Raw genomic sequence first — 24569 nt, 5'->3', positions numbered from 1 at the left:
CCCGCTTCAGCTTTGGCCTTTTGTACCGGCCCCACGTGACCCGCCCGGCCGGCTCTTCCCTCGCGTCCCGCCCCGCCCTCCGGCCCTTCCCGGCACCCGGCCCGGCGCCTCCCGCTCCTCCGCCGCCCGCCCCCCCCGCTCGGGCGCTCGCTCTCCCTCCCTCCCGCCCTCCCCCGCGCCTCCCTCCCAGGCTGTTCCAGCTCCCTCCCCCCAGGCGGCCCTTCCCCCGCGCCGCTTCCCCTCCCCCCGCGGCTGTTCCGCCGCCTCGCCTCCCCTCCCCCCGGCCGGAGCTCACTGTCTCCAAGATGGCGGTCGTGTCAGTTTGGGGCATCTCCGCGGTCCGGCCCGGGTCCCCGGGATTCCGGCTCTCTTCGCCCCCGGTAAGTTAGCCGAGGGGCCGCCCCCGAGCGCCTTCGGCCGTCGAGCCCGAGGCCGAGCCCTTCCGGGGCCCGCGCTGCCGCCTCGCGGGGTCGGCGGGCGGCTGCAGGCCCCGCCGCGGCCTGCGCCGCCTCCCGCTGCTCTGCGCCAGGCCTCGGGCCGGGGCCCCGCGGCCGCCCCCTCGCGCCGGGCCGGTGCCGGGCGCACTCCGGCCCGCGGGCCGCGCGCCGCAGCAGGCCCAACTCTCCCGCCGGCCGGCCGTCCGCCCGCGGGCCGGGCGCCGCCGGGGGTGCCGGCGGATGGGCGGGCGGCGAGCGGAGCGGCCAGGCCGCGAGCCTCGGGCTGGGTTGCGCCGGCGCCGAGCCCGCTCTCCCCCGGGGGCGCACCCACCGCCCCGGCCCCACCTGCGCCCGCCCGGCCTCTCGCCCGGCGCCCCAGCCGCCCGCGGCCCCTCCTGCGCCCGCGCTCCGCGGCGCCCGCGCTCCCGGGCTCCGGCCCGGGGGTGCGGAGATGCCGGCGGGGCCGCGGCGGCAAATGGGGGTGACAGGCCGGCGGGTGTTGTGGTGCGGAGGAGGCAGCACGTGGGGTGTTGTGTCTGTCGGGCTGTCAGCCCGGGCGCCGGGGAGGGGAGGCGGCGGGCTGTGCCTGTCAACGCCGGGCCGGTGGGGACCGGGGGCTGCCCGACCTGTCAGGCTCCCCGGGCAGCCTGCGCGCCCCAAACCCTCCCGTAGGAGCGGCCTCGGTGGAGCTGAGGGTCTGGGGAGGCTGGTCATGGGAGAGATGCGTTCCTCTCCACTCTCACGTGATTCCCATTGTTAATTTAGTCCCCGGGTTCTGTTTCCATTTAATGGGGGAACGGCGGCGTACCCGAGTTGGCAGGCTGCCGGGCGGTGCTCGTTGCAAGTGTTGAAGTTTGTTTCTTGCTCTTTTTTAAACGGAGAGCGCGAAGATGTGCTTGGGGGTGGGGGATGGAGCCCGGGAAGGATAGTCGGAAGCGAGTGGTGCTCTCTCCCCGCCGGCCGGCCGGTGCGCTTTGCGGAGGGAAAAGTTCAAGTCTGCAGGCGCCTTACTTTCTCGGAAGACCCGGAGCCGGGCGAAAACCCCGGCCGCGGAGATAACGAGTAGGTGCCATTCATTCTTTTTTCCTGGGAGTTTGTAATCAGTGAGGATGTTCCTAAGTTTCTTAAAAAACTCAGGTTGTAGCTTCTCCTTTAGTTTAGCGTCAGTGTCTTCATAATTAACTTTTTCATGGAGTAATAATAACTATGATTTCTTATCCTCTTGAGACTCTCACCAAAGTGAAGTATAGCGCTCTCTCAGGGGGCTTCTTTTTAGTCAGATAATTAAAAAAAAAAAAATCTTGGCTCTAAGGTTTGAGTGTTTCCTTAAGCCTTTTCTTTCTTGTTATAGTTGATAGGACTATTTCTTTCCTAGTATCTTTTGGTTATTCCTTTGGATTTTAATGTCACTCCTTCACTTTTAAGAGTAATTGCTGTGGGAGCCTTTTTTTTTTTTTTTTTTTTTTTTTTTTTTTAGCATTGTTTATGTTGTAATGTGAATGCTTCTCAGAATAAGAGCAGACGTCTAAAAACACTTTTGTTAAATTTATTTTTGGAAGTAAAGGAGTTAGTTAGATTGAGAATTCATTATTTTGGGGACTTTTAAAAATGGTTTGTGTCTGCCAAGTTTCTTTTGTCTGAAAGAATAATGACTTTGATCCTGGAGAGGCAGTATATTTATGTTTGTGTTTTATTAATGTTTATTTCAGGACAGCAATCTTGAATCTCTGAGATCTCTTTAGACCAGCAAACAGGGAATACATTTTTTTCTATACCGTACATTTCATCAGTAGTGTGTGCATCTGAACAGTGATTCTGGACCTTTCCCATTTCTGGTTTATCTGTAGATTGGTTATAAACATTTTGATAGTTGTTACATTCCCTCCAAATATATTGAAAATATTTGGCTGTGAGAAGCTATGGGCATGTAATTCTTAAAATTTGAATGAAATTAGATTATTTAAAAGTTCCTTAACTATTTTTCACACTTATTTTCAGTATTTTTGTTTTCATTTGGCATGTTTAAAGTAATGCATTTAAAATATGAACTTGATCTGTGTAAATTCTACTTGTTGTTTAATACATTAAATAGTTAAAATGTTCTCAGTGATTTTCTTATTGACTGTTTTATCCAGTCTGACTGTCTGGGATTTTAAAAGTTGGAAGATTCCCTCTTAACTTTCATTACAGGATTCTTTCTACTGATCTAGATACTTGTTGAAGCAGTGAATAGTTTCTTGGGAAAAGATGTTAAGGAAGAGTTCAGTTAATAGACTGGTGAGCAGAGATTGTGGAGCAAAGAATAGTCAGCACCCCCTGGTTACTTGTAGCCTGAGGTCATTCATAGTGCATCTCATTTTGTTTCCTCATTGTATCCTAGTTATTCAGCTTTTTCTTTTCATTTTTATCCCAGTGGATTACATACATGATTGTTTTGGAATGTTATAGAAACATTAAAACTTCTACAGGTGCTCAGTAAATATTTGCTATTTGATTGCTTTTAAAGACCAGGATGTTTCTGCAGTTATAGCTTATTCACAAAATGGGCCTTGATAGAAAACTGACTTTGTTTTAATTTTTTTTCAGGCATAGATGCACATTTTCCCGCAGGGATTGAGATGTTCTTGAATTTTTACAACTTTATGAAGAGACCCATGTGTGGTGCTGTTGAGAAACCTATTGGGAAGCTTGAAAGCATTTCAAATAACAAGTTATTTAGGTTTCTAAAGTAAAGTGGGAGGCATTCTGTTTTGTGAAAGGAGGAAGGACTTAGGCCAGAAAACGTGTATGCTATGGTTAACTGGTTCCCAGCCTCCGAGAATGTTGTTTTCCATGGTGTAAAACTTACTCAGCATCAGGATAAGGGATAACGACTCTATGGATATACGAATCCTTCACCATGGTAAAACTCGCTAACCCGCTGTATACGGAATGGATTTTGGAGGCCATCAAAAAAGTGAAGAAGCAGAAACAGCGCCCTTCAGAAGAAAGGATATGCAATGCAGTGTCTTCATCCCATGGCTTGGATCGTAAAACTGTTTTAGAACAATTGGAGTTGAGTGTTAAAGATGGGACAATTTTAAAAGTTTCAAATAAAGGTCTCAATTCCTATAAAGATCCTGATAATCCTGGGCGAATAGCACTTCCTAAACCTCGAAACCATGGAAAATTAGACAATAAACAAACTATAGATTGGAATAAACTGATCAAGCGGGCAGTTGATGGCTTGGCAGAGGCCGGTGGCTCAACTTTGAAAAGCATTGAACGATTTTTGAAAGGTCAGAAGGATGTGTCTGCAGTATTTGGAGGCAGTGCTGCCCCAGGTTTTCACCAGCAGTTCCGATTGGCTATTAAACGCGCCATTGGCCATGGCAGACTTCTTAAAGATGGACCTCTTTATCGGCTTAACACTAAAGCAACCAATGTGGATGGGAAAGAGAGTTGTGAGTCTCTTTCCTCTTTACCTCCAGTGTCACTCCTTCCACATGAAAAGGATAAGGTGAGAATGGTATATGCATCAGTGCTTATAGAGATGATGATGTAGTATGCTACAACGTCCAATTTCTAGGAAGTAATATAGAAGTTACACAAGTTTGGAGACTTGTGAAATGATCAGCTCTGTTTCTTTACTGGTGATTCTAGGTGTGAGAGCTCAGTAGATGCTACTTGTTCTGATACTTTGAAATGTTTGACACCTAAGATTTAAAGTGTAGACTATCGATTTACCTAAAACAAACAAACAAACCCCAACATGTTTAGTTTAGAATTAAAATTGGTATACAACTTTAAAACTGTTGCATAAAAGTTCTTATAATACTGTACTGCTGGAAGTTAATGAGCAACCAAGTGCTGGAGAAATGAATTTGAAACAAGCAGGTGTCTCTAAGAACCCATATTCTTTCCTTTTTTCCATTTTTGTTGCAGATTATCATTAGATATGAATGAGACTGATTCTCCTGACCCTAAGCAAATTTTGCAGTTTTTATTTTTCCTGTTTGTATTCTAACTTACTGTCGTATATTATTTCTTTGCATATAATGAGTCCTAAATATTATTTATGACAGGTACAACTATATTGGTCAGGTATACAGTATCCTATATGTATTAGTAAAGTTCTGAGGAGTTGGGCGTTTTAATTCACAGATGATATACCTTCCTGTGCTATGTTTTATGCTATTATTTTTGTGCAGTTGAAAGTATGTCTTCTTAACAGTAAATTTTGGTCCTTAAGTAGATATTTGGGGATGAGGAGAATTTTGTTAATAGCTGCTTTCTTACATTGACCTAGTGCCCTCGCTTTATATTTATTTCATTTATATATTGTAGTACTGTGGATTATAGTACTGTGGAAAGTGGTAGTAATTTAAGTGGTTGTACACCTTGTATACAATAATAAAATACTCTTTGGTTAAGATCATGGAGTCTGCTTCTAGGATTAGAAGATTGTAAAGTTAACATTGAATATAGGGTGTGGCAAAAGTAGGTTTACAGTTGTGAATATGCAAAAGAGTTAATTCTTATATTATTTACTATTGTATTATTTTCCATATGAACAACTTTAAACCTATTTTTGCCACACCCTGTATAAAATATTTAAGACTTGATCTAAATTTTCTGCAGTTAATAAATCCCACCTGTAGAATTTTGTTTAAGTAACAATTGAAAATTAACAGTATTTTTTCTTTGAAGTTTTTAGCGATCTGTTTTATTGTTAATTTTTCTCTGTGAACTTTGGAAAAAAATAGGAACTTGGATATAGAAACATTATCTTACTGTTATTACCCTTAAAATGATTCTGATAGAGAACCACTTTCATAAAATGGCTCTGTATCATTTGAGCATTTATTAAGAGTGTTACTGAATATTCAAGGTGGAAAAGTGACTGAAATGTTTTTTTCTGTTCAGTGCTGTAAGGACTCTTACCTGTGAGAACTATTTCTTTATATATATGTGTATATATACACACACACACACACACACACACACACACACACACACACATATATATACATACACACACACATTGATTTTTTTACAGAGAGGAAGAAAGAGGGATAGAGAGTTACAAACATCGATGAGAGAGAGTCATCGATCAGCCGTCTCCTGCACACCCCCCAACGGGGATATGCCCACAACCAAGGTACATGCTCCTGACCGGAATCGAACCTGGGACCCCTCAGTCTCCAAGCCGATGCTCTATCCACTGAGCCAAAGCGGCCTTGGCGAGAACTATTTCTTAATCACATATGGCTGAAATGAATTGAAATATAAAAAATTGATACCTACGACTGTTTTTAAATGTTGTACAGGTTCATAATTGCATGGAAACGGAATAATTTGTAGTTTAGAATGAAGTCAGTGTTGTATCTTTGAATTGGGTATTATAAATTCTTGTTAGTACACCTGGGTGCTTGCTTGTATTATAATTTCCCTTACTTGAGTTAGATATTTTAAAAAATATATATATGTTTTATTGATTTTTTACAGAGGAAGGGAGAGGGATAGAGAGTTAGAAACACCCATGAGAGAGAGATATCTATCAGGTGCCTCCTGCACACACTCTACTGGGGATGTGCCTGCAACCAGGACACATGCCCTTGACTGGAATTGAATTCGGGACTCTTGAGTCCGCAGGCCGATGTTCTATCACTGAACCAAACCGGTTAGGACGAATTAGATATTTTAATTTTAAAAAATATTTAGCCATATTTTTAAAAAGTAATGAGTGTAGTCCAGTGCAAATCTGAGTCCTATTATCCTAGGGTTTTACTTTTCAAAGGGACTTTGGGAACCACCTAACCCTGTAGTCGGCAAAATGCTGCTCTTTGGCCCCTTTAGTGTGACTCTTCCACAAAATTTCATGGCAGGGACTAATATGGAGTCTATTTTGAAGAAGTGGTGTTAGAAGAAGTTTGTTTAAAAATTTTGGCTCTCAAAAGAAATTTCAATTGTTGTGCTGTTGATATTTGGCTCTGTTGACTAATGAGTTTGCCGACCATTGACCTAACCCAACAATTCTTATTTTGCAGCTGAGCTGAGTTTTATCTAGTTGAGATCTGTTGGTGTGCTTTGGTTAGAAATGTATTTTTGATTACTAATTTTAATATATAGTGTTGTTAACCGAAGTAACTAAATTTGGAGTATACATGTGGGAAAACTGAGTTTCATTGAGTAGACTTATAGTCTTGGAATATAGTATTAGTCTTGGAAAACTAGTTTCATGACAATATCTACAAAATTAGAGTTGATAGGATCTGTTTATATTTTTAAATGTAGCATTATTTTCAGTGGTGAATTTCCTGAGTGACTTTCCCTGATGATATGAAAAGCTCATATTCAAAATTATAATACAGTGAACTCTAGGTAGGGTAAGGAAATATTCTTCTTCTAGACAGATAACAGTGTACCGTATGTCTTTTATTGTATTTTAAATACTTTCCTTTCTCTTTTTTAAATTAGCCAATGGATTCCTATGTAGAAGTGATTGGCTTCCTGTTATAAACTTAAATATTTAAAAGAAATTAGGCAGAGTGTATTTTTGACAGTGACGGAGAAAGGAAAATATAGGCCAGAAATAGCCTCACTTTTAGGAATTAATTAATTCAGCAAATAGGTATTGGGGGTACCCACTATGCGTCAGCCACTCTGCTTAAAACTGAAATGTCTTGAAACTAAAATGGTGTTATCTTCTGTGGAATGCAAATATATATATATATATATATATATATATATATATATATATATATATATATATGCCTGGTCAGCTGTGGGGTGAGAGATGAAATTCAGACACTATATGGAGTGACTTGAGCAATTTCTTCTTTACTGCTTTTTATATCAATTCTAACTTTGTATTTATTTATTTTCTTTCTATTTTAACATTTGGAAGGAACTATAGACCTGTATGTTAGATTTCCATCAGCTGAGAGTGGTTTCTGCTCTTTTCAATGAGATCAGCTGTGTAGAAATATTTTTAAGAGTTTTTGTTAGACACTTGAACTTAAATATGTTTTCACATTGATAGTGAAGAGAAACTGTGGGATACTGTGATTTAAAAGTTTTATCCATGTTCTAGAGAACTGTCTGAGCTAGCTTTAGGTTGACGTACCATAGTAGCTTTATTTACTTAACTTAGTCATGTTTTTACTGTGTGCTAGACATTACTTTAAAGCTAACTTTATTGACTCATTTAATTCTCATACAACTCAATGAGGTTAGGTACTGTTATTTTTTACAGATGAAGAAAGTAAGGCATAAAGGAAGTTCAGTACCTTGTCCAAGTCAAATATTAGGTGACAGAGCTAGAATTTGAACTTGTGCAGTCAGACTGCATGCAGATTTATTGTAATAATAGCTATACCTACTGCTTCTTGGGAGTTTTACCTAGGCCCGCAAGGGCAGGCGGAAAGCTTGGCTTCCTCCATTGCCAGGGAAACCCAAGCCTCCCTCCTGCCCTCTGTGGCCGTAGACATCTTGGTTGGGTTTATTTGCATACTCGCTCTGCTTGGCGAGTGGGCGTGGCTTGTGGGTGTAGTGGAGTGATGGTTAATTTGTATATTACTATTTTATTAGGTAGCATAGTATCTTGATTCTGGGTGATTGTAATACTAGTATTCAAATCTTAAAGGAATGGTAGCAGATGACAGATCATGTTTGTCATTTTTTATCTTTATAGTAAGTGTATCTCTGCATTACTTTGTCATAAAACTTAGCACATATATTAGAATAGTGGTAAATAAAGGTTAGATTGGGCACAGTTATTGATAAAATAACTAGAGGCCCAGTGTGCAATTGATATCATGCAAGGAGGCGCCCCGCCTCCCGCCATGTGAGGAGGCACCCTTTGGGTGGCCGGGACCAGTGCCTGAGTGCTGGCAGCCGCAGGAGTCAGGCCAGACTAACGCTGCAAGAGGCCGGGACCCATTCCTGACTACAGCGTCCCCCCAGCTTCCCTGCCTGTGTCCGCTCCGGGGCCACTGGAGCTGCCGTGCCTGGCTGGTCCGGGCAGGCCCCCGTCTCCATCTCCGCTTTGGGCCTCACCTGTGTGTGCAACCTTCTCCTGTCCAGTCATGACCCATTACGGTGTCCTGGCCTAATTTGCTATTGCCTTTTTATTTATTTAGATTAGAGGCCCAATGCGTGAAATTCTTGCACGGTAATGTCCCTAGGCCTGGCTGGCAATCAGGGCAGATTGGGGCCTTCTGGCTGCTGGCTGGGGCCCTTCTTCCCAGCTTCCAGGTGCTGGCTGGGGCCTTCCTTCATTTCGCACAGCCCCCTGGTAGTCAGTGCACATCATAGCTAGCATCCAACTGCTGGTCTCCCAGTTGAACTCCCGAGGGGGCACTTTGCATATTAGCTATAGATAGATAGATAGATAGATAGATAGATAGATGGTTTTAAGACAATCTATATATAAATATATAGATTGGTAGTTTTAAGACAGTTGGTAAAACTTGTTAATGAAAAAATGATGTGGAAAGAACATCTGGGAGCTAAAAACTGAAAATCTTTGTGTGAAAGACAGCTGATTCCTTTACTGTTTACCTCTTGTGCAGGAGAGGTGGATTCCATGTGTGTGGGAGGTTATTATGCTTATATTTTAGGTTGCTTTTTCCTTTGAGGAATTGTGAACTGTCCTTGATCTAGGACAGGGGTCCTCAAACTTTTTAAAGTGGGGGCCAGATCACGGTCCCTCAGAGAGGGACTATATGAACTACTAATTCCTACTGTAACACCTCGGCTGCGCTCACTGCCCAAAAAACCTGGCGGGCCGGATCAGACTCCTCTGCTGGCCGCATGTGGCCCGCGGGCCGTAGTTTGAAGACCCCTGATCTAGGAGAACTGGTGTTAAGTGTTGGTTTTCAATTCTTTCTGCTTAGTAGGGTGGGGATTTTTCTTTTTTTCTAAGTCATTGGCCTACAGTGAAACATTTAACTTTTAAGTTTTCTAGAAACTGTTACAACTTTTGGAAACATTACATTTTGTCTGTGTTGAATGTGATGCTGTGCTTTAATGGTTTTCCAACTTTTCTATTCAGGACATCTTTAAATATCATTTTAGATACTCTTTCACTGTTTTCTTGCTTTAATTACCACAATTCTTCCCATGTGAGTCAGTTTTCTTTTGAATTTTATAACATAATCTAAAGCCCTGTTCTTTCTAAAGCAGTGGTCTTGACACTAAATCCACTTTAGAATTGCCAAAGGAGCCTTAAAATAGTAAGCACCAAACCAATTAGATTCTAGCAATGGGGCCCAGATTTCAGTTTTGTTTTAAGTCTTCGAGTGCATCTTCTAGCTAGGCTTGAGAATCACTGTTCTAATGCTAGAACAAACATCTTTGTAGTATAATGGGAAGCAGCTCTTAGCAAGTCGGGACAAAAGGAGTAGCTACTTTTTAGCTAATAATCGAAATTCAGACAAATACAGGAAACAACATCATGAGCACACTTTGAATCCAGGACAGTGTAGTTCTGGAAAGCGAAATTTCTTTTATTCTACTCCCTAACCATGACTGCCCTGATGGTTCTCTCCTAATTCCAACTGAGCCTGCTCTTTTATTTCATCAAGGTCTCAGACAGTACATAGTTTCAAGAAGTGTTTCCTCTGTGATTCCAGTGGGTACTCCTGTCCACCACTCAAGGTTGTCTTTTTTTCTAGTTACTTGGCATTCTGGTTTATCACTTCAGTTACTTTACTCTTGCATCTATTGTAATTGATGAACCCAGACCTTGAAATTAAGCCAACCATTTTCTTTCTTTGCTACTATTTGGGGCGGTTTATAATTTTGATAAAAATTGCACAAACCATGTGGTAGGGTGTCACTTAGAAATATGTGACCTCTAAGCTTAGCTTTGCCGTCTGCTTGGGGATATATGTCTGTGTATGTAGTCTTGTTCTCTTGCAGCAGTTTGATATTTCCTCCAACCCTTTTGCCTTTCTCATTTTTAACAGACACTGCCATGTTCTACTTCTTCAAACAGAATCTTTTTGGCCAAATAAGCTCATTCAACTTATACCTTCCCCCACTAACCTAAATACACCTGTGCTTATTGTTACCACCTTGCTACCTTTTCAGAGGATGTGAAAGAAGTGTCTTGTCTATAGCTAATCTTTCCATTTATGTGCAAGATCCTGTTCTTTCCTATCTCAGGGGGCTTGTTCCATCACTCTTTGCCCCTTAATGTGGAGAAGTCTCTCCCATCAAATTAAAATAAAAACAAGCAACATATGGCTAGTAGCTGCTGGGCAGTACAGAATACATGAAGTCATGCGCTCAATAAATATTAGCTATTATTATCATCTTCCTAAAATTAAAATTACTTCTCTTCTTAAAATCCTTCAGTGCCAAGTTCCATGGCATAGAATGTGATTTTAATATATATACCAGAGGGATTGAGCCCACAACCCGGGCATGTGCCCTTGACCGGAATCAAACCTGGAGCCCTTCAGTCTGCAGGCTGACACTGTCCACTGGGCCAAACCAGCCAGGACTAGTATGTGATTTTTAACTTGCTTCTTTACCCCCTGCATTGCTCCAAACTTGTCTACTACTATATTGTCATATTCTCTCTATGTCCCACTATACCAGTGGCTCTCCAAGTGTAGTCCTGAGACCAGAAGTAGCAGTAGTGTCACCTGAAAACTTGATTGAAATGCAAATTTTGGGGCCATATTCCCGACCTACCGGTTCACAAACTGGGCGTAAGTCCAGCAACTTATAGGTTAATAGCTCTCCCTTCCTCAGAATCAGATGCTTACTAAGGTTTTAGAACTGTGTATTCCAAACTATTTACAGTTCCTCAGATCCACCTAATTTTTATTTTCTCATGCTTCTATGTTTATCTCTCATTGGGTTGAACATTCTTTCCCTCTTTGTTACCAATTAGCTTAATTTAACCTTGCAGACTTAGTTTAGGCATATACTCTTTTTTTTTTTTTTTTTTTTTTTAAATATATTTTATTGATTTTTTACAGAGAGGAAAGTAGAGGGACAGAGAGCTGGAAACATCGATGAGAGAGAAACATTGACCAGCTACCTCCTGCTCACCCCCTATCAGGGATGTGCCCGCAACCAATGTACAATACATGCCTTTGACCGGAATCGAACCCGGGACCTTTCAGTCCGCAGACCGAGGCTCTATCCACTGAGCCAAACCGGTTTTGGCTAGGCATATACTCTTTCTGCTTCTTTCTTCCCTTTCTTCCACCTATCCTGCTTCCAAGCTGATTCAGTTCTCTCCATGCCTCTCCTATCTGTACATACCTCCATCATAGCTTGTTTTACATTGTATATGTTAGCCTCTCCTTTTAGACATTGCATTGAGGATTTTGTTTTTCATCTTTGTATACCCGTTTATCTGGCACGATGCCTGGTATGCTGTACAGGGATGTATGAACATCTTCCAGGTGCTACACAGTGATTAGGTCATGAGTAAAGGAAATGCAGTCCCTGTGATTAACACACAGTGATCAGTTCTCTGATGGGATAAAACAGTGCGGGTGGGAGACGTTTGGGAAGGCTTCTCAGAGGAAGTCACATGTTAGAGGTTAGTGAGGTGGGGAAGCACATGGGTGGGGTGGGAAAGAGTGGTTCCTGTAAAGGGAACAGCATGTACCAAGGCCTAGAAGCAAAACATAGGCCCATAATAAATGTTTAACTTTTAGATCTTGGTTTTGAAGTCACTACTCTCCCCAGTAAACATTTATTAGCATTTTATATCGCTAAGATATGTGATAGGGTAACCTCTAAGCCAGCAGCATACATTTATCTTTTTAATGGTAGAAGGAAGGATATGTTTTATCTGAAGAATTATTCTAGTACAGGGTTAAGTAACATCAGCGGTGGCAGAGGTAAACACATTCTTATTGCAATACGAATAGCCCAAGATTTTAAACAAAGAACTTTAAATTTAGAGCACTAACAGAGCATATCTAGTAAGGAGGCTGCAAGTTGGCCAGCATGAAAAACACAACTGTTGTAACTTGGTTTTGGCCCTTTTTGTTCTTGTTGCTGCCATCCTACGCTGCCTGTTGCTCTCTTTAACCTTCATTTGAAAGAGCATCATGACTTCAGTAAATGTTCTGTGTAAGCTCCAACTTTTAGTTGCTGTTGAATACCTGCTTTTGTCTGTTTGGGATTTTATTATGTAATTTTCAATAAAAACTCATCTTTTACTCTTTTAAAAAAATATTTTTTTATTGATTTAAGAGAGGAAGGGAGAGGGAGAGAGAGTGATAGAAACATTAATGATGAGCGAGAATTGTTGATTGGCTGCCTCCTGCATACCTCACACTGGGGATCAAGCATGCAACCCAGGCATGTGCCCTGACCGGGAATAGAACCATGAGCTCCTGGTTCATAGGTCAATGCTCAACCACTGAGCCATACCGGCAGGGCTCATCTTTTACTCTGTTTGAATGCTTTATAAGTGGGTTGGCTTCATCATCTACTATCTTTGAAAGAATGAGAAAAATAATTGTATATCTGATAACTTCAGCTAAGGAGAGAACTCTTTTTAAACATATATGTATTTTATTGATTTTTGTACAGAAAGGAAGGGAGGGATAGAGTTAGAAACATCAATCAGCTGCCTCCTGCACACCCCCTACTGGGGATGTGCCCACAATCAAGGTATATGCCCTTGACTGGAATGGAACCTGGGACCTTTGAGTCTGCAGGCTGACGCTCTGAGCCAAACCTGTTAGGGCTAAGCAGGGAACAACTTCGGCCAAGAAAGCCAGAGAAGGAAAAGGGGGAAATAAAGTCTTTTTCTCCAAAACCTTTTCTTGGTGGTTATAACATGTTTCTGAAGTGTCGCTCAGATTTTAAAGGATTTTGCTTTCACATATATCTTATATAACATTTTTATAGTAAGGAAGGCAATTCATACTATGGTAGCCAGGTTTTAGTCAGAATTATATGCTTAATTAAGGGAATAAATGGAACTAGATTCCAGGTCTCTTTCAAGTCCAGTACTCTTTCAGCCACATCAGACTGCCTCTTGTTCATGAAAAAGACAAGCATTAAAAAAAGTAGCTACTCCTTTAACATTTATTACATTCATCCGTTAAAGCATTTATCAAGTCATATGTGTTATTAATCTTTGTATCCAGTTCCTGGTACTTTGTAAGATGCTCAGAAAATGTTTGTTGAATTGAAACTGTCAGGCATAAACTGGAGGGTAGAATGTGAGAAACAGGTTGATTTTAAAAAAGCATTAACTCTCTTAAACTTAGAAGCTGAATCATTTATCCTCTTAAAATTTATAGCCTCTATAAGTTAAAACGAGAGGAGTTTCAGATGTTTTCTGCAAATGTTTGGTAACTCAGCTGAAAAGTATCATTTGCTACCTCCTTCAAGGTAATATTTATTCTCTATTAACCATATAGTATTTTTTTAACTTCAAGAAATTATGTTTTCCTAATAGATAATAGTTATTTATTATTACATAAAAATTAAAAAGTACAAAAGAATATTCCATGAAAAGTATTCTCCTAAGTCCCATTTCTTTGCTAATCAGTTCTCCTGGGAGGCAGCCAGTGAGTTTTGTTTTTTTTTCCTACCTTCTAAAGAGATTCTATGTGTATAAAAACAATCACTTTATTGCCCAGCTTGTGAGGCTCAGTGGTTGAGCATTGACTTATGAACCAGGAGGTCACGGTTTGATTCTTGGTCCCCAGTGGGGGCGTGCAGAAGGTAGCTGATCAGTGATTTTCTCTCATCATTGATGTTTCTATGTCTCCCTCCTTTCTCTGAAATCAATAAACATACTTTAATAAACCCTACAATCACTATATATTCATTTTTCCTTTGTTCCCCTCTCCCACTGTTAATAACATACCTTAATACAGGGGTCCTCAAACTTTTTAAAGTGGGGGCCAGATCACGGTCCCTCAGAGAGCTGGAGGGCCGGACTATATGAACTACTAATTCCTACTGTAACACCTCGGCTGCGCTCACTGCCCAAAAAACCTGGCGGGCCAGATCAAACTCCTCTGCGGGCCGCATGTGGCCCGTGGGCCGTAGTTTGAAGACCCCTGCCTTAATACATTGTTCTGCACCTTTACTTTTTCTCCCATGTAACAATATCTTAACTGTGTTCCATATAAGTACAGAAGGCTTGGTGATATTCCATTGTATGGGTGTACCATAATTTATAAAACTAGACCCTTGCTGATGGACATACATTTCCAGTTTTCTATGATTATAAACCATAGTCAGTTGAATAACCTCCTTCCTATGTTATTTTACTTTTTAGTTCCTAGAAGTGGAATAATTAGATCAAAAGAATGTATGCCTTTGTAATTTTGTATTTCTAAATTTTTCTTCATGGAGATTTACCAACAAGTATATATATATATGACAGTTATTGTTTGCCTACGCCCAGGGAATCATAGTGGTATCAAACCTTTTTATCTTTGGTAGTCTGATAAATGAAGAATCATTCATTTTTTTATTCCATTCTTTCACCCTCATTGGAGTTTGTTCTGCCAGCCTACTGACAAGCTACAAATTCTGTAGATAGCTATCTTAAACCAATTGCTTAAAAGCAAGCAGTTCTTCGAGGTAATCAGAAATTTGTTGAGTTTTTTTAAAAAAAAACTGTTACGATGTTGCTTTAAGAAATATCAAGGTTTTTTCTCCCCTGATCAGTGTTGCTCAGTGGTTAGACTGTTGACCCACATACCAGAGGGTCTGGGGTTTGATTCCTGGTCAGGGCACATACCTGGGTTGTAGTTCATCCTGCATGTGGGAGGCAACCAATCAATGTGTCTATCTCATATCAATGTTTCTGTCTCTTCCCGACCCTCCCCCCTTTCATCCTAAATAAAAATCAGTGGAAAAATATCTTTAGGTGAGGATTTAAAAAAAAAAAAAAAGCAAGAAAAAGAATATTGAGGTCTTTTTGCTGAGTCTTTTCTAAGTAGTGGCCTATTTTGGTAGGTTTCTGTCCTGTAGAATAATGCTCCCCTGCCCCCAAAGAAAAATCTTGAATTACTTTTCTACTGATGGCAGGAAAACTCTATTTAATAGAAAATATAGTATGTCCTTATTTGTCAGTCTTTTTAAGTACATGTTATAAGTACTTGTATTTGAAACCTATATAATTTTAAATAAATATATGCTACATATTATATTTAAGTCAAACAATACTTTAAGGAAGTTATGTATTTTATAGATGAAACAAAGACTCTTAGAGGTCAAGTGATTTGCTCAAGATATATAGCTAAAGTATAGGCGCTAGAATATAGAGGCTAGTGGAGTGGTCAAAAGAAAATGTACACACACCACTATGAATTCATACTTGAGATAAACTGAAGTTCTGGTGAACTGGTACAGAATTAATACAACACTAGCTCTGATTAGTTTAGGGCTTGTAGAAGACTACAATTTTAGCCTCATCATTTATTTACTTGTTTGACTTTTAAGTTACATTACCCTCCATGAGCTTCACTTTCCTTTTCTGTGAAACAGGGGTAGTAACTGTACCAAAATCATCAAATTCACCAAGCAACTACCTTTAAATAATTTTTTTAATCCTCACCTGAGAATGTTTTCCCATTGATTTTTAGAGAGTGGAAGGAAGGGGGGAGGGAGGAGAGAGAGAAAAGTTGATGTGAGAGAGACACATTGATTTGATTGGTTGCCTCTTTCGCACATCTTAACCAGGGCCATGCCCTTGACCAGAATCGAACCTGGGACTCTTCAGTCTGTGGGCAAACTGGCCAGAGCAAGCAATAATAATAATAATAATAATAATAATAATAATAATTATTATTATTATTATTATTATTAGTTTTTAAAGTATTTTTAAACATCCATCACTGGTACTTTTATTTTTATTGTTTTAAAAATATATTTTATTGATTTTTTTACAGAGAGGAAGGGAGAGGGATAGAGAGTTAGAAACATCCATGAGAGAAAAACATCGATCAGCTGCCTCTTGCACACCCCCCACTGGGGATGTGCCCACAACCAAGGTACACGACCTTGACAGGAATCGAACCCGGGACCTTTCAGTTCATAGGCCGACGCTCTACCACTGAGCCACACCGGCTGGGCAAGATTGTTTTTAGTCTGAGTAGGTCATGGCTCCAATAATCCTTTGTTTTTAAAAATAAGCAGCAGGAAGTAGTGCTGGCTTCCCTCTTTTTCCCCCCAGTAAAACAACAAAACAAAACAAATCAATTCATTAACCCACAAAATACTGTCATAGTTTGAAGACCATTTAAAGTTTTCATGAACACATATCAGCTCTAACAGGATATAGAGCCCTAGCCGGTTTGGCTTAGTGGATATAATGGCCTGTGGACCAAAGGGTCCCAAGTTTGATTCTAGTCAAGGGCATGTACCTTGGTTGCAGGCTCCTCCCTGGCCCAGGCCCTGGTCAGGAGGCAACCAATGGATTTGTTTCTCACATTAATATTTCTCTCTGTCTTTCCCTCTCTCTTCTACTCTCCAGAGACTAAAAAATATCCTCGGGATGAGGATTAACAAAACAAACAAACAGGACATAGGAACAGTTATGTAGATAATTTTTTCACATAGTCTATAATTTATTTAAATTGGGATGGATGTTTTCTGGTCATTGACTTTGGAATAGGCAAAATATTTGAACAATTCCCCTGTTTGGTTCTATTTTTTTTTTTTTTTTTTTTAGAAACAATGTCTTCCCCCAATAAAAGAACAAGTTAAGGTTGTCAACATAAGGTCTTTATTTTGTATATTGAAGCTCAAAGTTAAAGATAAAGTCTTATAGTTGTTTTTCCACATGCATAGTGACCTGTCCCATATTGAGAACAAACTAATGACTTTTAATATAATTAAGTACCCTTTTGTATAGCACTGCTTTTCAAATTTGGATCTGGGAATCTTGTTAAAATGTAGTTACAGGTCTTTGGTGAGGCCTGCGATTTTGCATTTCTAACAAGTTCCCAAGTATTCCATTGCTGCTGCATAGAACACATGGTGAATTAGCAAGTTTCTGTAGTATTAAATCTCTCCATTACTCTTGACTGATTGTTTTAAATCAGATGCCTATATTCAGACATTCATTCAGATTTCTGCTTAATGTCTTATGTCCCAGGCACTATGCTAGGTATTGGGATTATAACAGGGATGCCAATTAGATAACTTGCTCTCAGTCAAGTGGGGAAGCCACATAAATAATAACAAGAAAGTATATGAAGTGGTGATGGGTAAATCCAGAGAGCTATGATAATCGGAATACAAAAACTACTTTTTAAACAGGTTTATGAAGATATTACTATTAATTTGCCTGATGTATTCATATCTATGTTCCTAGTTAGTGAAGCTTTGATTGAATTGATAATCTAAAACAGACATTGGCAAACTTTTTCTGTAAAGGCTCAGATAGTAAATACTTTAGATATTGTGGGCCATTACGGTCTCTGACCAACTCTGAGCAATGCAGCCATAGGCAATATGAAAACAAACAGGTGTGAATTCCAATAATACCAGATTTACCAAACATCTGGAGGGCTAGATTTAGTCTGAAGGCCATTGTTTGCCGAACACTGCTCTAACCAGTGTGGGCATCCTTGGGCATTCAAATCATTACCATCATTTAGGGTAGCAAATAGAATGTGGGCTCTGGAGTTTGCTTTCTGGTTTTACCAATTGTGTAGTTTTTGGGCAAAGTATTTAACCTTTTGCCCCTCAGTTTCATCATTGGGTCATGATACTGCACACAATTTTGGAAATGATAAAGAAACACTGTATTCGATAGCACTTAGTAAATATTATTTTTATTTTATTTAGTTATTTTTGCTAATTTTCACCTGAGATACTTTTTCCATTGCTTTTCAGAGAGAGTGGAAGGGAGGGAGGGAGGAGGAGAAAGAAATATCGATGTAAGACACACCAACAGATTCCCTCCTACTTGGGCCTGACTGGGGGTGTGTGCCCTTGACCAGGAATCAAAACCTTGACTCTTTGGTGTGGGGCTGACCCTTTGGTGCGAGGCTGAAATTACCACTGAGTAATGTCGGCCAGGGCTATTATTTATTTTTTAATTGAATTTATTGGGTGACACTGGTTAACAAAATTATACAGGTTTCATGTGCACAATTCTACAGCACATCATCTGTGCACTGTCTTGTGTGTTCACCATCCCAAGCCAAACCTCCGTCCATTACCATCTATCCCCTCTATTCCCTTCTTTAGCCACCCTTCCCACCCTCCCAATCACCACATTGTTGTCCGTGTTCATGAGTATTTCTTTTTTCTCTATGCCTCCACCGTTCCCACCAAGTGCTCCCCCCTCCCCAGCTACCAGCCTGCTCTCTATAAGTCTGTCTCTCTTTTGCTTGTTAGTTCATTTTGTTCATTAGATTCCACATATGAGTACGATCATATAATACTTAACTTTCTCCGACTGGCTTAGTATAATGCTCTTAAGTCCATCCATGCTGTTGCAAAGGATAAGATTTCTTTCTTACTCTTTAAGAATAGTAGTAGTCTGGTATTCCATGTGTAAATGTACCATAGGTTTTTTTATCCACTCATCTTTTGATGGGCACTTGGATTGCTTTCCAAGTAATTGCTTTAATTACTCTCTTTAAAATACCATGCCCTCCCCTTGTTTAAAATATTCAAGTCTAGAGGATTTCTATTCTGGATAAAACTCACGCTCCTTAACCTTTATGTAACTTCATTTGTTGCCATACTTCATTAAAACCTCTGTCTTTCAACATATTGCAGTTCCTTGTAGTTAACCACACTCTCTTACCTTTCAGTTTTTATTTGTATCTCTCGTTGGAATGTCATTCTTTTAGATACTACTCCATGCACAGACAAAATAGCAAATACTCATCTTTTAAACTTCCTTGACCTATCCACTACCATTACTTGATGGGATAACTTTCTGTATGAATATAACATATTTTCATCATATTATGGCATACTGATGCTATGATGTTTTTCTCCCTGTATTATGGTAGTTTCCCTGCTTTTGCTGGAATTAAAAGCAAGGGCTGCTGCTGCTTCTTATTTTTTTTTTTTTTTTGTCTCAGTGTCTGTCAGGAGGTCTGGCTCCTAGTTTGAAATATTCATTTAGCAAATGAATGAAGTGCTTGAACTATCTCAGCACTATTAAGCTGACTGGAGATTGTTGGGGTTTCATTCAGTATGCCTTTGACTTTATGGAGTGCTTACTTGTGCCAGCTAATAGAGATGAATAGAAACCTGCTGTTAGATGAATCAACAACATGGCTGACATCTTCCTTATTTTCACAACAGACATCTGTTTTCTCTCTCTCAGTAGCTTGTATCAAGGGGCTAACTAGTGCTGATGGAATCTTTTTAATGAAATAGTGTTTTAAACTATTGAAGAAAGACTGATAAAAATTTGGAGATCTACAAACCATTTTAGGATTAAATGAATCCTAGTTCGTCCCCAGAAACTTTCTGTGGACACCATTTGATATGATCAAGAAAGTGTTAGCATCCAAATTTGCAGAATGGGGTCAGTAGCTTGGAAGAAACTTTTGGAGGCCAGAATGAAATAGTCTTTAAGAATTACCGCATCACAGTGACACCTTGGGATTCAAAGAATGATACCCTAAAAACAAATAACAACAAAAAATGAGCACTGATAACTCTGAATAGAAAGATTCAGAGATGAATTCTCAATTTAAAAAGGTTTAAGGACACTTAATTTTGCTTATATTTTTCTTTTTTCTTTTTTTTTTTTTTTAAGGGACAAACTTCCAGTTATTATTTATTTAAATATATTTTATTGATATTTCACAGAGAGGAAGAGAGAGGGATAGAGAGTTAGAAACATCGATGAGAGAGAATCATCCAACAGCTGCCTCTTGCACACCCCCTACTGGGGATGTGCCCGCAACTAAGGTACATGCCCTTGACCGGAATCAAACCTGGGACCTTTCAGTCCGCAGGCCGACGCTCTATCCACTGAGCCAAACCAGTTTCGGCTGCTTATATTTTTCTATTGATATATAACAAAAATATTTTTAAGAGCATTTTCAATAAGTTTTCGTTAAAAATTTAGTGAAAGATTGACAAAAATAAATTGGGGGGAATGCTAATATTTTTTTGTACACTCCTGAGATCCAAACTCATTTGAATAATTTAATAGCATACAAAATATATTTTAAACAATTATATTTGCTCATTAAATTGTTGTATTTACTATCTTAAAAATGTGAAGGCTTGGAAATGTTTTCTTCCCCCCAATTAAGAATAGTCTTGATCTTTAAACACTACTTTTGGAGAAAATTTTTTTCTGTTCCCTCTGTTCCCACCTTTATTGTAGAGCTGTCTACTTGTATTTCACCAGCGCCCCTGTTTTAAATATATTACTTATTTCCATTTTGCAGTTCTCTTTGACTCTTATTTTGAGTATTTGACTTTTATATTTGTAACCATTAATCTCTCAGTTGTTTGTTTTATGTTTGTGTACGTATGTTGGTATTTTTATTTTAAGGATATGTATATGTAAATATTTTTAAAAGATTGTTAAAATATACAAGGTGGGGCAAAAGTAGGTTTACAGTTGTGAGTACATGAAAGAATTTATTCTTGTATTATTTATTAAATTATTGTATTATTTAAACCTACTTTTGCCCCACCCTGTATAGTGTGTGTGTATTTCTTATAAGGAAAAGTTTTAGTTAATCTTTGAATAATGAACCTTGATGTTAATATTTATTGCTCACTTTTATTATTATTTTTTCACTTTTATTTGTTGATTTTAGAGAGATGGAGGGGAAAGACATCGATTTGTTTTTTCACTTATTTATTCGTTCATTGGTTCATGTACATGATTCTTGTACATATCCTGATTGGGGGTTGAACCCACAGTCTTGGTATATTGAGTTGATGCTTTAACTAACTGAGCTACCCGGCCAGGGCCAACTTTTTTTATTTTTTAAATAATTCTTTATTGTTGAAAATATTACATATGTCCCCTTTTCCCACCACATTAATCCCCTCCAGCCCTCCCTGGACACTCCACCCCTGACCTTCAGTACACTGTTGTCTGTGTCCATGGGTTATGCATATACACTAATTGGCCAGATTATTATGCATTCAGAGATCATAATAATCTGGCCACTCAGTTTATGCATACAAGGTCTTTGGTTGATTACCTTCTACCCACCCACCATCCCCCACCTTCCCTCCGAGATTCTGTACTCTGTTCCATGCTTCCATGTCTCTGGATCCACTCCATCAGTTTATTTTGTTACTTAGATTCCACATATGAGTGCCATCCTGTGATACTTGTCTTTCTCTTACTGACTTATTTCACTTAGCATGATACTCTCCAGGTCCCTCCAAGCAGTTGCAAATGGTAAGAGTCTTTTTTTTTTTTTTTTTTTTTTTTTACAGCAGCATATTATTCCATTGTGTAGATGTACCACCGTTTTTTAATCCACTCATCTGCTGATGGGCACTTAGGTTGTTTCCAAATCTATTATAAATTGTGCTGCTATGAACATAGGGGTGCATATATTCTTTCTTTCTTTTTTTTTTTTTTTTTTTAATATATTTTATTGATTTTTTTACAGAGTGGAAGGGAGAGAGATAGAGAGCCAGAAACGTCGATGAGAGACAAACATCGACCAGCCGCCTCCTGCACAACCCCTACCGGGGATGTGCCCACAGCCAACGTACATGCCCTTGACCGGAATCGAACCCGGGACCTTTCAGTCCGCAGACTGACGCTCTACCACTGAGCCAAACCGGTTTTGGCTGATTGGTGTTTTTGATTTCTTGGGATATATTCCTAGAAGTGAGATCACTGGGCCACATGGGAGTTACTGTTTTCTACAGTGGATGCCCCAGCCTGCATTCCCACCAGCAGTGTATAGGGTTCCTTTTTCTCCACATCCTCACCAGTACTTGTCATCACTTGTCATTTGTTGATTTGTTGATGGTAGCCATTCTGACAGGTGTGAGGTGATACCTCATGTCATTTTAATTTGCATCTCTGATGATCAGTGATTTTGAGCATTTAAAAAAAATATATATTTTTTTAATTTCAGAGAGGAAGGGAGAGGAAGAGAGAGATAGAAACATCAGTGATGAGAGGGAATCATTGATTGGCTGCCTCCTGCACATTGGATGGAGCCCGCAACCCAGGCATGTGCCCTTGACCAGAATCAAACCTGGGCCCCTTCGGTCCACAGGCCAATGCTCTAACCACTGAGCCAAACTGGCTAGAGTTGAGCGTTTTTCATATGTCTCTTGTATATTCTGTATATTCTCTTTGGAGAAGTGTCTATTTAGGTCCTTTGCACAGCTTTCAAATGGACTGTTTGTTGTCCTCTTGTTAAGTTGTTTAAGCTCCTTATGTATTTTGGATATTAAACCTTTATTAGATGTGTCATTGCTAAGTATGCTCTCCCATACAGTGGGTTCTCTTTTCGTTTTGTTGATGATTTCTTTTGATGAACAGAAGCTTTTTATTTTGATGTAGTTTCATTTGTTTAATTTCTCCTTAGTTTGCTTTGCCTTAGGGAGATGTATCTGTAAACATAATGTTACAAGAGATGTCTGAGATTTTGCTGCCTAATATTTTTTTCTAGGATTTTTATGGTTTTATTGCTTACTTTTAATACTAATTTAAAAACAGTAAGAGCGTTGTGCTTTCCAAATTGCCTCCTTGGTAAACCAGTTCCTGAATATATTTTTAGAGAACAGAGAAATTCTTATCACAATAGGTCTAGAACACAATGCATATTTATAGTTCACATAAGCATATTGAGGGAATTGTGGAATCCCATCTCTACACCTCTTTAATTTTGCTAACTGAACTTTTATAAGAGAAGACTACTCTCTGCTCCTATCTCATCACTCCTAAAACCTGTTTAGAAAGTACTGCTTTTTCTGGGCTCTAATCTTTCAGAATTTACCTTTTAATTATTAATGGCAATTAAATTCTTTGTGATTGCTTGCATTTGTAGTAAAATATCTGTGGGAATTACTTAAAGGGGAAAAGTTTTTGCCTATTTCAATAGGAAAATTCCATCTCTAGGGTTTGTGAATATCCATGAGCAAACTTCTTTCCTATTTTGGATTTTTATATGAATATCAGACTTGTTGGTTGTTTGGATTATTGAAGTAGGAATAGATAAATTGTTCTATGACTCAGTTGTTCATGGCTTTGGAAGGGACAAAAAGATGTTTAAAATAAAACTAAATGCTTTTTTAAAAAGAAAAATCTATACTAATAAAAGAGTAATATACTAATTAGACCAGGAGACCTTGCAGAGACCTTCCGGATATCCTTCCAGACAAAGCTAGGGAGCTGGCTGGCCTGCAAACCTCTCCAGATCCCTTGTCCAGGCCTGCTCTGCCCCAAGCAGAGACATCCCCACACTGATGGGGGCATGGCCAGCCTATAAACTACCCCAGCTCCTCACCCAGGCTGGCACCGCCTCCACTGGGGACCCCCACCCTGATGGGAGCATGGCCAGCTTGCAAACTGCCCCAGGCCCCTCACCCAGGCGGCCCTGCCTCCTAAGGGAACCCCACCCTGATCTGGGTCCCCTTTCAGGGCAGACCAGCCAGCTCCCACCCATGCAGTAGGCTTCTATCTATACTAATAAAGGGTTAATGTGCTAATTGGACCGGACATCCATCTGGACAAAACCATGTTGGCGGGGTCTAGGCAGAGGCAGTTATGGGGATCAGGCCAGCAGGCAGGCGAGCGGTAAGGGGCCAGAAGTCTCAGATTGCAAGAGGGATGTCTGACTGCCGGTTTAGGATGACATCCTCTGAGGTGTCCCAGATTGGAGAGGGTGCAGGCTGGGCTGAGGTTACCACCCCCCCCCCCCACCCCCCGCTGGTGCATGAATTTCATGCACTGGGACTCTAGTTTTAAATAAAGAAAAGTACCCTTGGACATACATGTTTATTAGCTCAGCCATTTTTTTAAAAAATATATATTTTATTGATTTGTACAGAGAGGAAGGGAGAGAGAGAGAGAGAGAGAGAGCGCGCGAGCGAGCTAGAAACACCAATGAGAGAGTCATTGATCAGCCGCCTCTTGCACACCCCCCACTGGGGATATGCCCGCAACCAAGGTACATGCCCCTGACCAGAATCAAACCCAGGACCCTTCAGTCCCCAAGTCGACGC

At 40.2% G+C, this 24569-nt stretch overlaps 1 protein-coding gene across 3 annotated transcripts in view; it reads left to right on the top strand.

Annotated features, from left to right (window-relative positions):
• The first annotated feature begins 271 nt into the window (after positions 1 to 271).
• The window catches only part of KAT6A (lysine acetyltransferase 6A), a 97105-nt gene continuing 72807 nt past the window's right edge, over positions 272 to 24569 (top strand). For all 3 annotated transcript variants that reach the window (XM_084879769.1, XM_084879768.1, XM_084879767.1), the window contains exons 1-2: positions 272 to 380; positions 3024 to 3936. In XM_084879769.1, the coding sequence (XP_084735895.1) occupies positions 3337 to 3936 (600 nt within the window). In that variant the 5' untranslated portion in view covers positions 272 to 380; positions 3024 to 3336. The remainder of the gene's footprint in view (positions 381 to 3023; positions 3937 to 24569) is intronic.

Source organism: Pipistrellus hanaki (genome assembly GCF_964339955.1).
Source record: "Pipistrellus hanaki genome assembly, chromosome: 3".
NCBI classification, from domain to species: Eukaryota; Metazoa; Chordata; class Mammalia; order Chiroptera; family Vespertilionidae; genus Pipistrellus; species Pipistrellus hanaki.
The sequence above is the reverse complement of the archived record's forward strand: the minus strand, read 5'-3'. Positions and strand labels throughout refer to the sequence as shown.